The sequence below is a fragment of the Aspergillus nomiae genome (genome assembly GCF_001204775.2).
Source record: "Aspergillus nomiae NRRL 13137 chromosome Unknown contig00627, whole genome shotgun sequence".
Classification (NCBI taxonomy): domain Eukaryota; kingdom Fungi; phylum Ascomycota; class Eurotiomycetes; order Eurotiales; family Aspergillaceae; genus Aspergillus; species Aspergillus nomiae.
Genome location: NW_015378682.1, coordinates 1 through 12,293, shown reverse-complemented (window position 1 = coordinate 12,293; position 12,293 = coordinate 1). Strand labels below are relative to the sequence as shown.

The following is a 12,293-nucleotide window of genomic DNA, read 5'->3' as shown; positions in this document are numbered from 1 at the left end:
AAAGCAGCGGATAAAAAAAAAGAAAAACGAAAAAAAAACAAATAGGGTAACAAGGAAAGCAATGAATGCGAATGAATGCGCCCGTCCAATTCAGACCAGTCTGTCAGACCTTCACTCGGGACGGGGAGGACAGGATGAAAGGAGCACGCGGTATGATTGGCGTTCCCGTGGGAAACCGAAATGCACGCCTTCTGCCCGGTGGATAGCTTTGGGTAATCAAGTAGGTCAGAAGAGGTTTAGATGGACTGACCCTTCTTGCGACCTCCGAGGAGCCGGCTTAAGGACCAGGATGGGAGGGGGTGGACGATGATGGGTGGAGAGTAAGGCTACTAGTCCAAGGCACGGCATAAGAGGGGAAAGGAACAAAGTCAAAACAAGGGACGGCCGGTTCCTACAGTAGTGGGAAGCCCACAAGTGAGGTGACCTTTCATGACTATGTGGATGTGCAGCTGCTATCAAAAGGCCAAGAAGGGGAGGGGAAACAGAAACCAGGGCAAGTATGACAGATGTCAGTCTTCAGTGGGTATGGGAGGGGTCAATTGGGCTCGAGAAAACCACTGAAACCCATCAATTTAGATTATAAGACAAACGGAAGGAGTGGGAATGTAAACAATGTGGTAAGGACATGGGGATGGGGGTTGCTGATGTTGATGGGATGTTTTTGATAGTAACCCTGAATGAGAATAATCATCCTGATTAAAAAAAATAGAACCAACAAACGGCCATGAAATCATGCAGATAAGCAAATGCATAAGATAGAATTAAAAGAGAACACCAATAAAGAAAAAGAATTAAGTCACCTACCATGACGGTTTGTGATGCTGCAATCAAGAGGGGAGAATGGGGGAGGAGAATGAGAGGAGGAGATGTGTTGTGGTGTTGTTTGGAAGGTCTGGACTGTTGTCACTGGAGAATGTCGATGCTGAATGGGCGGATGTTCAACTCCCAAACAGGATTCCAGAGCAAATCAGAAGGACGAAGAGAAATAAAAAAGGGGAGCAGAGTAAAAGGTAAAATAGAAAAACAAATTAAAAAATCAATAATCGATTGGAAACGAAAACGGAGAACCTCCGGAAAGTTCAGTCGACACTGTAATATTGGCAGGGGTGATGGTTGCAAGTTGGCCTTTCTTTAATATTCTTGCGGTCTGTTCTCACTGTCCTCGACCGGTCAATGTTACTTCCACGCGGGGGCGGGCAATAAGAACTGGGGAAAGGGAAGGGGGAAATAAGACAATGGGAAGTGGAAGAGAAGAGAGGTAGAGAAGCAGAGACAGAGACTTACATTAATTATGCCGGGGAAATGAAATCAAAGGCGGCAGGAACAAACAATCAAGAGACTCCGTAATCATGCGTTCAACATCGTCCCTATCGCAGATGAGATGAGATGCAGCTTGACTGTCATTCTGATGAAATAAACAACCGACTATCTATGGATATTATTCAATTCTCGTCTATTTCCTACTGTATCCCATGTCACTCACAATCCAAGATCGGGATCAATGCCTACAAGTAAGGTAAGTAGCGATGGCAGTAATTATTACTAAAGAATTTACTTGAAATCAAACCTGTAGCATTCCTATTAGGTTCTATAATTTTTTGTTTATATCTTTTTACGCCTATCCCTACATTGTGATATAGATTGAATATTCATACCAGATGTGATAGGAAGATGTTCCCAAAGAGGAAATCAGCTATATTAACTCAAGGTCAAATCCTTTTGCCTTGGCTTCTCGATCTTAGATAATCACCTGCAGCCTGTCTATCCCAACAGTATATACCATGAATTAATCCAACGCCATATTAACCAGGGATAACCCCATGGAGATCGATTCTAATCCTCAACCAACAGTCAATTGCACATGCGGGGCATATACATCTACTTGACATGAACTCATTCCCTCCAATACACAAGAAGTAAAAGCAACCACTTTCACCTCGAACCGATAACAACTTGCACAACCTATCATCCCAATAGTTCCCCAAGAATCAAAGTAGTAAATAAGAAAAGTATTAAACATTCCCCAAACCCCGGTTACCAGAAAGCAACCACAATCGTACATCATCTGACAGGAAGAGGTTTACTAGACTCCAGTCAACGTCCAATCTTGGCTCCGCTCAGGCCACCGCTTAAGCCCACCCGAGAAAATCCAACAGAATAAGTTCCGACAACACCCAAACCCTCCATCGCAACGACCAAACATCAAAGCACGAACACCCAATAACCATGGCACAACCGCACCATTAACCCGCTACCACGCGGCCTCCTATCAACTTCCAAACGTCAATTAGCCCGCACCACCCGCTCCATCATCCCCAATGCACTCGCCAACTCCAGCACCAAACCCGACCAGCCCGCCGTCACCCTACTCCAACACACCTCACATCCTCTCCCCTCTCACGACCAACTAGACGACCCTACCACTCCGAACACCACCCGGACCCCCCGCCTCACGAATACACCAACTCCCAAACTACCATCCTCTCCGCCGCGCTCCGCCACGTCCCGACCCACGGCTTCACCCGCGACGCCCTCACTCTCGGCGCCCGCGATAGCGGCTTCCTAGACGTGTCGGTGCAATTGCTCCCCCGCGGAGAGTTCGACCTGGTTCTGTTCTGGCTAGCAAGTCGTCGAGGATTATTGCGCGCAAGTGTGGACAATGGGCTCTTCGAAAAGGATGAGCGGGTGAAGGCCGGACTGAAGTTGTCCGTGGAGGAGAAGACGAAGCTCTTGCTCATGGAGAGGTTGAGGATGAACACCGAGATAAGACATCAGTGGCAGGATGTATGTGCTCCCCTACTTGTCTCGAATTCTGCTACCTATCACCGGGGGGATTGCGGCGCAATGCTTCTGGCTGTGGGTATGGATTGTGGCTGATTGTGATCTTTGTTATAGGCTCTGGCGCTTATGTCGCTGGCGGGTAATATCCCTCTCTCGTTGTCGGAGTTGCATGCGCTTTCGTCGGAGATCTTGACGCTCGCTGGTGATGCTTCGGTCGATGCGTCGTGGTATACGAAGCGGTTGTCTGTTGCGGCGATTTATGCTTCGTCGGAGGTGGTTATGACCCGGGATCAGAGTCCTGGTCTTTCTGAGACGGAGGCGTTTGTTGAGCGGCGTGTCGAGGATAGTGCTGCCATTGGGGAGAAGCTGACCGGATTCAAGCAGTGTTTAGGGTTCGTGGGGTCCACGGCTATAGGGCTGGGGAGGAGCTGGGGATTGAAGATTTAATGGGTGGCCCTGTATGATTTGTACTATTACTACATCCGGTCTTGGTGGGTGTTTCTATACTTCTATTATGTGATTGTCTTAATATACAGTATGTTCATATGCTCTGGACACGTGAGACCAGTGCTACTGGGAAGGTCTTTTCTCCTGCACTCGTCGCTCAATCCGGTGCATCCACCCCTCTGGCCCGAGCAACTCGCGGACGGCCTTCCGATTCGGCGCTAGATCCCACCACGGCTCACGGCGCGGACCACGCTTCTCATTACGCATCCGCTTCCAATGCTGTTTCAAGTCCCGGTCCCGCTGGTTGACGATTCCGGTTAACAGCCCGCACGTGCGATGGTTGGGCTCGATGCCAATCACCTCCATCTCCCGCAGGAGAGAAACCACCCCGGGGATATCGTGGCAGCCGCGCCAGTAGAAGTAGATCAACTCATTGTAAAGCCCTGTCGAACTACCTAGAACGGCAGAGGCGCGGCCATGCGACTTGATCGTGGCTCGGAATTGGCTGATAAGCGGGGAATTGGGGAAGTGCAAGTTGAGAAGACGGAAGGCCACGAGTAGCATCTTGGGATATAGAGCCGTGACGACGGGTTCCACCGGGACCGATTCGGGAACCTCCAGATGCGAGGGTTCCGTAGGGGCCTGGGCCACTTGGTTCTTATCCTGGCCCACATCAAGACCCTGTGCAAGACGGACATCCCCGAGGTGCTGCAGCATGGAGAATATCCTTTCTCTGCAAATGTCCCACACGCCCGTATCTTCCTTGCCTTGGTCAATGGCCGCCCGGAGGGCGCTCTCAATCTTTCCCGCCTCTTTCTTCACAACCAACTCAATCGCCTCCTCCATGGAGATCTGATTGCTCTCCAGCAACTCCGAGATATCCTCACTACTGTACTCGGACTTCCGGAGTCTCTCCTGCAACTCTAGATTCTGGAGTGTAACCGGGGTATCCGTCTCTGCAGATTGGCCCTCCGCGGAATCCGTCGTCGCACTTTTGCGTTTTTTCTTCTGCTTTATGTCTTTAAGCACCTCCTCGAAAATCTCTGAGATCTGCGCCATTTCATTCTTGTCCTCCTCACTCAGCTCCGGCTTCTGCGTTTCGGCGGTCGGTGTGTCATTCTGAACAGCCCCCAGCTGTTCCAGCAGGTCGCTGAACACTTGTTTCTCGCCGCGGGTCATGGTAAGAGGGTTTGGTTTCACGTGGGGAGTTCTTTTCGAGACCGTGGCCGCTCGTTTATGCAGATAGCTGCGTCTTTCCGTGGATTCGTTGCCATGCTCAGTCTGCGGCTGCGAGTCCGCTGGCGTATTTGCGCTGCTGTCATTCTGGGAAGATTCTGTCCGGGACGGGTCGTCGGGGGTACTGGGACTCGAAGTAGAGTATGCCTGTGAGGGACATCGTAGCGACCGCGAGAAAGATCCAGAGAGTGTGCGAGTTTGATATAGGAACGGGGCGAGGGAATTGCGAGTTGTCACAGCCAGCAACGAGCGATGAAGATGGCCACTCATGGCGATCGTATAGACAAATACGCCGAAAAGTTTCTACCGTAGCAATGTAAGACCCTTCAGCATGCTTTGCAGATAATCTATATAAACAGTTCGGGGGTAAAAAAACAGGCGTCTATTAGTCGAGGAATGCTGTGATGATGAAGCTTTATGTTGACTTTTTGCCTCTGCCGCTTCGGCATGGAGGTTAACACAGCTTAAGGTAAAAGCCAATTACCGCTCTTAACGTTCACGTGACAGCGCGATGCCTGCGCGCGTTTCTGACTTTCTCCGCGCCGGTGCGCAGTGCTACAATCGGACGAATCCAGACCAGCGCAAATATTCGTGGTATAGAAATATTCAACGTCTCGCCATGGGTAACGAAGAGATATCCGATTTCGAAAAGCAACGGCTTGCGAATATCGCGGAGCGCGATGCGCTTCTCAAGCAGCTGTCGCTAAACGCGCAATCCCTTTTCACGCCGACGGCGCGAATCGCGCGACCGGGGCCCAGACAAAAGCGAAGAAAAAGCCGGCACCGAAGAAGGTCAAGAAGGAAGAGGAGTCGCCTGTGCCGCGGCGCATGTCCTCACGTCTGAGGGGCATCGCGGCGGATAGTGAGGTAGCGAAACGGAAGGCAGAGGAGCAGCACCAGGCTTATCAGGAGGCGGAGAGGGCCAAGAGAGTGAGGAAGTCGGATCCATTCTCACTGGATGAGATATTCGTTTCGGGTCAAAAGCTTAGTGGGGATGGGCTGCTTGGTGTGGATGTTGTTACGAAAGGCGTCGCGGTGCCTTATCAGCGGACGTTTGGCGATGATGATATCAAGAAGACAACGGATAAGGAATTGAAAGCTTTGAGGAAGGAGATGAGTGAATTGCAGCTGTGGGAGGCTTGGGAGCCTAACCGTATGATATACACCTGCTGCGCAAAGCGTTGCTTTCGTATGCTAACTGTGGTATAGGAATCAAGCTTACCCCCGAGAGAGTGTATACCATGACATTCCACCCCTCGGAGACCAAGCCATTGATCTTTGCTGGAGACAAGATGGGTCATCTCGGTGTTCTGGACGCATCACAGGAAAAGCAGACCTCAGTGAAGCAGGAAGACGATGAAGACGAAGAGGACGACGACCCTGATCCAGTCCTGACGACCCTTAAGCCACATACCCGCACAATAAGTTCCATGGTGATCCACCCATCCAAACCGACTCATCTATATACAGCCAGTTACGACAGTTCTATCCGAGAAATGGACCTGGAAAAAACCACATCGGTGGAACGGTACGCGCCAGATTCAACGTCAGACGATGTTCCATTGTCTGGTCTGGACATGGCTGCTGATGACCCCAACACTCTCTACTGGACTACTCTGGAGGGTGAGTTTGGCCGATACGATATGCGTACACCCAAAAAAGACTCGGTAACCGTCTGGAGTCTATCCGAGAAGAAGATCGGCGGATTTTCGCTACTCCCGACGCACTCGCACTATTTTGCGACGGCTAGTCTGGACCGGACCATGCGACTGTGGGATATCCGGAAGCTATCACGTCGCGAACCTGTTCCTGTGGGAGAGCACCAGAGTCGATTGTCAGTTTCTCATGCGGCGTTCAATAGCGCCGGACAGGTTGCGACATCTTCGTACGACGACAGCCTAAAGCTGTATGACTTTGGCGCCAAGGGAATTGCTTCCTGGAAGCCAGGACATACCCTTTCAGATAAAGAAATGAAGCCCGACACGGTGGTACGGCACAACTGCCAAACTGGACGATGGGTTACCATGTATGACCCCTATCCAAAAATAACGATTATCAGGTGAAAGCGAGGACTAACCCAACATCTTATAGTCTCCGTCCTCAATGGCAAATAAACCCTCAGTCGCATATCCAACGATTCTGCATCGGAAATATGAATCGCTTCGTCGACGTCTACAGTAGTTCGGGTGACCAACTGGCCCAACTCGGAGGCGACGGCATCACTGCCGTACCCGCCGTTGCGGTTTTCCATCGGAGTAAGAATTGGATAGCCGGTGGTACAGCCAGCGGAAAAATATGTTTGTGGATGTGAATTGCCATATCGTGAGCGTTGTATATGTTTGCAGATCTCTGTTGCCTTTTTGAATACTTTAAACATATTTGTATCATGGCATGTTTTGCTCGGTCGTTCGTCCCTTCGTTACTTAAGTTGCATGTCATGGTCTATGGGTTACCGATTGTACAGAACTCAAGTGAGCATATATAAACCATTGATGAATCAAGGACTTCAACCAGCAGGAATCGTGGTCTATCCGCCACAATTGGATACTCATTTCGTCTATACCAAAAATAGAAAGTGAAGGGAAAGACACTATTTACACAAATCGAGACACTGTTTTTTGCAACAGCCTGGTTTAACAAGACCCTTGCCGTTCACAGCAACCCAGGACAGTGATATTTCACATCCAGCGTTACTCGCAGGATCTCTCGCTTCCCACGTCAAAAACAGCAATCAGAGCAGGGTATCAACACCATGACAAATGCTTTCCAAAAATCGGGAGAAGTAGAAGGGAAACGCGTCAAGTCATGAGCACATGTGTAGGGGAAAAGGAAGAATGTACACCGTAAGATGCAGGGATTTGTTTGCACAGATCCGCCGTGTTATACAAAACCGTTGCCGCCTGCTAAAAGTTTTAAAGGACGATCAGTTCAGCCTCCACGGTTGCCTAAACCAAAGCCAAAACGCATTCCAAGGTGAAGAGATGAAGAGGAAGCCCCCAGAGAGGAAGCTAGAGATCAGAAGGATGAAAAGGTGATAACATGCAACAGCCACGTCACCTGGTGTCGGCACCGTGAGGTGTAGATTGCGAAAGGGCTATATAGATGGGTTAGCCGGTAAAGGTAGCCCAGGTTGCCCGTCAAAACTCATTTCGGAGTTCTTCTCGGGATTGCTGTTGAGCATGCTCTCGGTCCCTCGCCCGGCGTCTAGATGTAGCCGGGACAAAATCAAAGAATCGGTACTTGCTCGTTGTCTCCCTGGTTATACTAGACCGGCGAGGCTTAGAGGAGTCTGGATATTCAAGAGAATAAGTCGAAGAATTCTTGGAACTCCCAGTGCTATCACGTGTGTCCGACCATCGTGGGATCGAGAAAGGCACACGGCTCTGGTCCCACGTAGCCGACGAAGAGCTTGGAGGGGTATCATCATCGCCACCGTCAGCGGCATAATCGGTCGACCGGCGAGGTAGAGAAGGCCGCGTAGCAAAGTAGCCGATTGAGTTTCGGTGACTTCCGGTGATAGACGCAGATCCCGCAATTGCCGTCTCCGTGGCCGGCGTGGTGGGCTTGGAGCTCTCCTCGTAGAAAGTGGCCGACCGTTCCATAGAGTCAACTAGTTCTTCCCACTTGACCTCGAGATCTCCACTTGGGCGCTCTGCTTGCTCGGCTTTACTCAAACATTCCTTGGTACGTCGGTCGAGGTGAAGCGCCATTTCATGGAATTTCTTGAGTGCCGGGTCGAGATCCTCTATCTCGTTAAGCCTCTCAGGTGCTCCTTCAAGCCATATCCGAATCAGAATCGCAAAGCTGCGAGGGTGGTCTATCAAGAAAGGGAGACTGGGAAACCCTTCCCGTGACGTTGGAGGTAAGCGGCCAAGGATTTGGATTGGGGTGGCATAGGACGGGGTGACGATTGGAGTTGGTCGATCGGCGGGTATTGCACAGATTGAATCCACGAACTGTTTGAAATCGGCACGATTGCCTACCAAGAACTTGTTCATAGGCTCCATCCAAGGCTCTTTGCTCCCGAACGTAGTCATGTTGGCCAATCCTTGCAAAGCTTTCGCAATCAGGGTCAAAGTACGTTGGGCTCGAGAGCGAGGGTGATCTACATCGAATGTATTAGTCGTAAAAATTGAACGGTTAGAGGCCAGTAAAAGCATACCTTTCAGCAACCCAAACAGCTTTGGGTTTAGGATTGCTGGACAGAAGAACCGCAGAAACAAAAAGCCCGAGACGCTACTATAGGTGACAGTGCGAAGAAAATCGCCGTAACGATCTTCTGCGCATGCCCTGACATGACGAAATATAAGTCGCAGCTCGGAAGGGCAACGAGACGCGGAACCCGCAATCGATTTCCAAACACTGGTGGTGAGGGAGATGAGATTTCTCCAGTTGCGTTCCAGATCATCCGAACGATGCACGCGAGAAGGGTCTACTTCACACTCCGGATCGCTCTCGTCTATATCCCGTAGACGTTCTCCGATTGTTTCTTCGAGATACTCCTTTCCTAGTCTACGCATATGGTAGTCCAGCGCCTTCGTTAGAAGGGAGTTCCCTCGGAAAAGGAGATTGGCTTCCACGGTTGCCGTCCGCCCCAAATCCCTTACGAGGACTTCTCTATCCTGACCAGACTCTCTTGTGTCATTGGAATGGATCCTGGTAGTATATCTAAGCCTGTTCGCGGTCGATTCCTTGTGAACACCATCAATCTCATCTTCGACCAGGGCCGATATCCACTCCACAGTTGTCCCTGACACCTGAAAGATGTTCAGGAGCGCCTCTGATAGTAATGTAAGTTCAGAAGATAGGATCTGGGCCATGTTGATGGAAAGTCCATTGGTGAAAGAATGGAGAACCTCCGACATTGGAGTGTATTCATGGGACATAAGAACGACAGTTTCTTCCATCCGAGCTCTCATCAGCATCTCTCCTACAGGTTGGTCTCGATCATCAAGGATCGGCCACCACTTCTCGACCTCCACGCCCGGCTCCAGGTCATCCAGTCGAAGTTCTACTCTTCCAAATGTTGCGTCGTGAGAGGACAGCTCCACGTCATCCAACACACGCATAGGGTAGCTATCCTGATTCAATGCATACGACCCATGCGCGATAAGTGACCAGTCTTTTTGGGTCGGATTGGGGTTCTTTACAAGTATCGAAACTTGGGATAAGACAGGCGGGAGGTCATTGAAAGTGAAATCTTCCCGCCAGAAAGGATTTGCTGTGCGGTACTTGACGGCGGTTTTGGCCCGGATCTCTCCGTCTAGTAAGACTTCAGTATAATAATCGTTCACGGCGCCCGTTGGCGTCGAGCTGCTATGAGACCGGGATTGCTTGCGACTTCGAGGGGTCTCCTCCGACTTGCTACGGAATAATTTGGCCTCCGTAACTCTTACAGTGAGCATCCTCTCAATCCGGAACATGTCCGCTATAGAGGCAGCGGTAGAATCGGACCCTGGAGCCTTCGCCGGATTGTCCTCGATTGACGTTTCAGGACCGTATAGTTCTGGAATTGTGAAGGCACGTAAAAGAACGAACCATACCTCAAACAGCACCCGACTTTCTAGGGATAGATACACCGGACGTGTCAGCCCCGATACTGAGTGCGCCGCATACTGCGGATATATGGCAATACAGAATTCGTCTTCCAAAACGGATGAGTTCAACCGCTGGACAGCACACCGGGAGAGCTGAGATAACTGGATGCAGTGGACAAATGTGATGTCAGATTCGGTAAAGAGTTTGAAAACGCCATTCTCCTGCAGCGTGCAGCTGACCCTTTGCCAGGCTGACGAGAGCGCACGTTGCTGACGGTACGTTGAAACCCGACGACCAGACGAAGGTCGAGCGCCCGAGGCATTTGGTCTGTCCCATAGGAGCATCTTGCCCACTTTGATAATGGCCGCTTCTTTCTGAACCGTGCTTTCAGAGTTTCTTCGACGGTCGGCAAGACGACGGTCACCGATTGCAACCGATTGAGGTTTGGTCATCTTATTCTGGACACCTTTTGGCCTGATTGGTTGCCAGCACAACAACGCAGCGAGCCATGAATCGAATGTCTCGCTCACATGAGGCCTCAACTCCACCCCAAGACCGGAGGTAAATGTAGAGACGCTGAGATAGTTCGTCCGGAGCTCGGGGTCGACGAGGGAGCGGACCTGGCAGCCGCGAAGGTCTGGGATCAAGGTCTTAGCTAATGCGGGCTCTCCCTTGGCCTGGTATATCAAACTTCCCGTAGCAACGTTGATCGCGCAGTAACCGGACGTCCAAGCCGTGGTGTTGGCGGTCCGAAAGGAAAGAATGCCATGCATCCTTCCGCATGTGGTCTTCATCAGCTGCAGGATCTTCGCAGAATCGGTACTCGACAAAGGCGACGGTGGTGGATTGGTAGCGACACTCGCCAGGAAGTTGGAGCCCCCGGAGGCTCGGCTGATCCGATGACGTCCGAGGGTGTGGCTCAGATAGGTGGGCGATTGTATTGACGGATAACCGATTGAGCCGGTCGGTTCGTCTGAGTGTCTTGTCTGGGACGTTGCGGCATTGACGGAGCCTAGACGGCTCCGGGTTTTGAGGTAGAATGAATTCGGGGAGAGCTCACTGCGCTGATCTTCCAAAGTGGTAGTTCGCGATCGCGCCCGTTGGCTCTTCGATTCCACTTGAAATTCTTCCTCATCGCCCGCGGGGTGGTAAGATTGAAAATCGCGACGGGTATCTAGATTGGCAGGCCTCGTTCTGGCGGTCACACGAGGCGAAGGGGCTGCGCTTGAAGAAAGATGCTCCGCGTCCGAGAGAGGAGAATGATTCGCGGTCTCCGTGGTGGAGTCTGGCGTTACTGTGCGGATGCCTGTATCCCTGAAGCTCTCGGGGTAGACCATGCCGTGACGGTCCCTGGATGACGATTTTTTGCTTGGACGCCGTTCCACTGGGCGACTGTAGAAACCCTGGTGTATGGAGTTCCGTTTGGGCCCATTTGAACCTTCGGGCTCCATCTTGTTCCGTCACGCACGATGAAAATCGGACAGTAGCGGCACTCTCGAGAGCGGTCGCTACAAAACACGCAGGACGCAGACAGACACACGCACACACATGTACTCATGTAAATTGTTACCTTGCAGATGTCGGCACCCAACGCACGCTGCGCAACCGTCCTCGAATAATGGGAGGGTTTGTGTCGTCCAATGGGTCACGAGCTGAACGCATGGAGTCCGGGGAGAGGTCGACAAGTCGAGTCGCACATTCGGTCAAGGCCGGCGCGTTTAAAAATCCAGGCGAAGGACGAGAGCTGAGGGGGACCAAGAACTGACACGACCCCCGAACGGCCGGTTGGGTTCAGGGGCGGCGGGAGGGAGGGAGTGAGGGGAATGTAATATTTAAGGGAAAAAGCGTAGGCGATAGGTAGGGAAGTGTGGTGTGGAGCAGAGTTGGGGAGGATAAAAGATAAAGATAAAAAATAAAAAAATAAAAAAATACAAAAGAGGGTAAAAAAATTATATGTAAAAAGAAAGAAGGTTAACAATAGCAGTGAATAACCAGGCCTCCGAGAGTTGTCAATGTACCGGGACGAAGTCGCTGTTAGTGGGAAGCATGGTCGGTTACGTTAGCCCGGAGAGAGGGAAACTCTGGAGAAAATGGCAGGTAGTGGTGGCAGTTGGTGGTAGTGGCAGAGAGTAGGAGGAATTAAGGTCACCGTCGGTTGGCGGCAAAGATTGGTTCAACCAAACCAACCAGTACGTAGCGTGATATCATGGGGGAAGGGAAAAGCTTATGAGAGGCACATTCAAGAGGGCAAGGAAAGGAGGTTTAAAATAATATAATTTACTTTTTTTCTT

General features: G+C 51.0%; 4 protein-coding genes across 4 annotated transcripts; 2 read left to right on the top strand and 2 right to left on the bottom strand.

Annotated features, from left to right (window-relative positions):
• Nucleotides 1-2,318: 2,318 nt before the first annotated feature.
• On the top strand, nt 2,319-3,298 carry ANOM_011530 (uncharacterized protein; the record flags this gene model as incomplete). Its single annotated transcript, XM_015556786.1, has 3 exons — nt 2,319-2,359; nt 2,412-2,784; nt 2,896-3,298. 3 exons carry the CDS (start codon nt 2,319-2,321, stop codon nt 3,226-3,228), a joined length of 747 nt encoding a protein of 248 aa, XP_015401272.1. The 3' UTR covers nt 3,229-3,298.
• A 53-nt stretch (nt 3,299-3,351) lies between these two features.
• ANOM_011529 (uncharacterized protein) lies at nt 3,352-4,734 on the bottom strand (the record flags this gene model as incomplete). The annotated part of the gene is made up of 1 exon (XM_015556785.1): nt 3,352-4,734. One exon carries the CDS (start codon nt 4,732-4,734, stop codon nt 3,352-3,354), a length of 1,383 nt encoding a protein of 460 aa, XP_015401274.1.
• Nucleotides 4,735-4,975: 241 nt separating this feature from the next.
• ANOM_011528 (WD domain protein) lies at nt 4,976-6,829 on the top strand (the record flags this gene model as incomplete). Its single annotated transcript, XM_015556784.1, has 4 exons — nt 4,976-5,009; nt 5,117-5,617; nt 5,674-6,490; nt 6,556-6,829. The coding sequence occupies 4 exons, from the start codon at nt 4,976-4,978 to the stop codon at nt 6,773-6,775; spliced, it is 1,572 nt and encodes a 523-aa protein (XP_015401273.1). The 3' UTR covers nt 6,776-6,829.
• A 772-nt stretch (nt 6,830-7,601) lies between these two features.
• On the bottom strand, nt 7,602-11,453 carry ANOM_011527 (GTPase-activating protein BUD2; the record flags this gene model as incomplete). Its single annotated transcript, XM_015556783.1, has 2 exons — nt 7,602-8,569; nt 8,627-11,453. 2 exons carry the CDS (start codon nt 11,451-11,453, stop codon nt 7,602-7,604), a joined length of 3,795 nt encoding a protein of 1,264 aa, XP_015401275.1.
• Between the last annotated feature and the right edge of the window lie 840 nt (nt 11,454-12,293).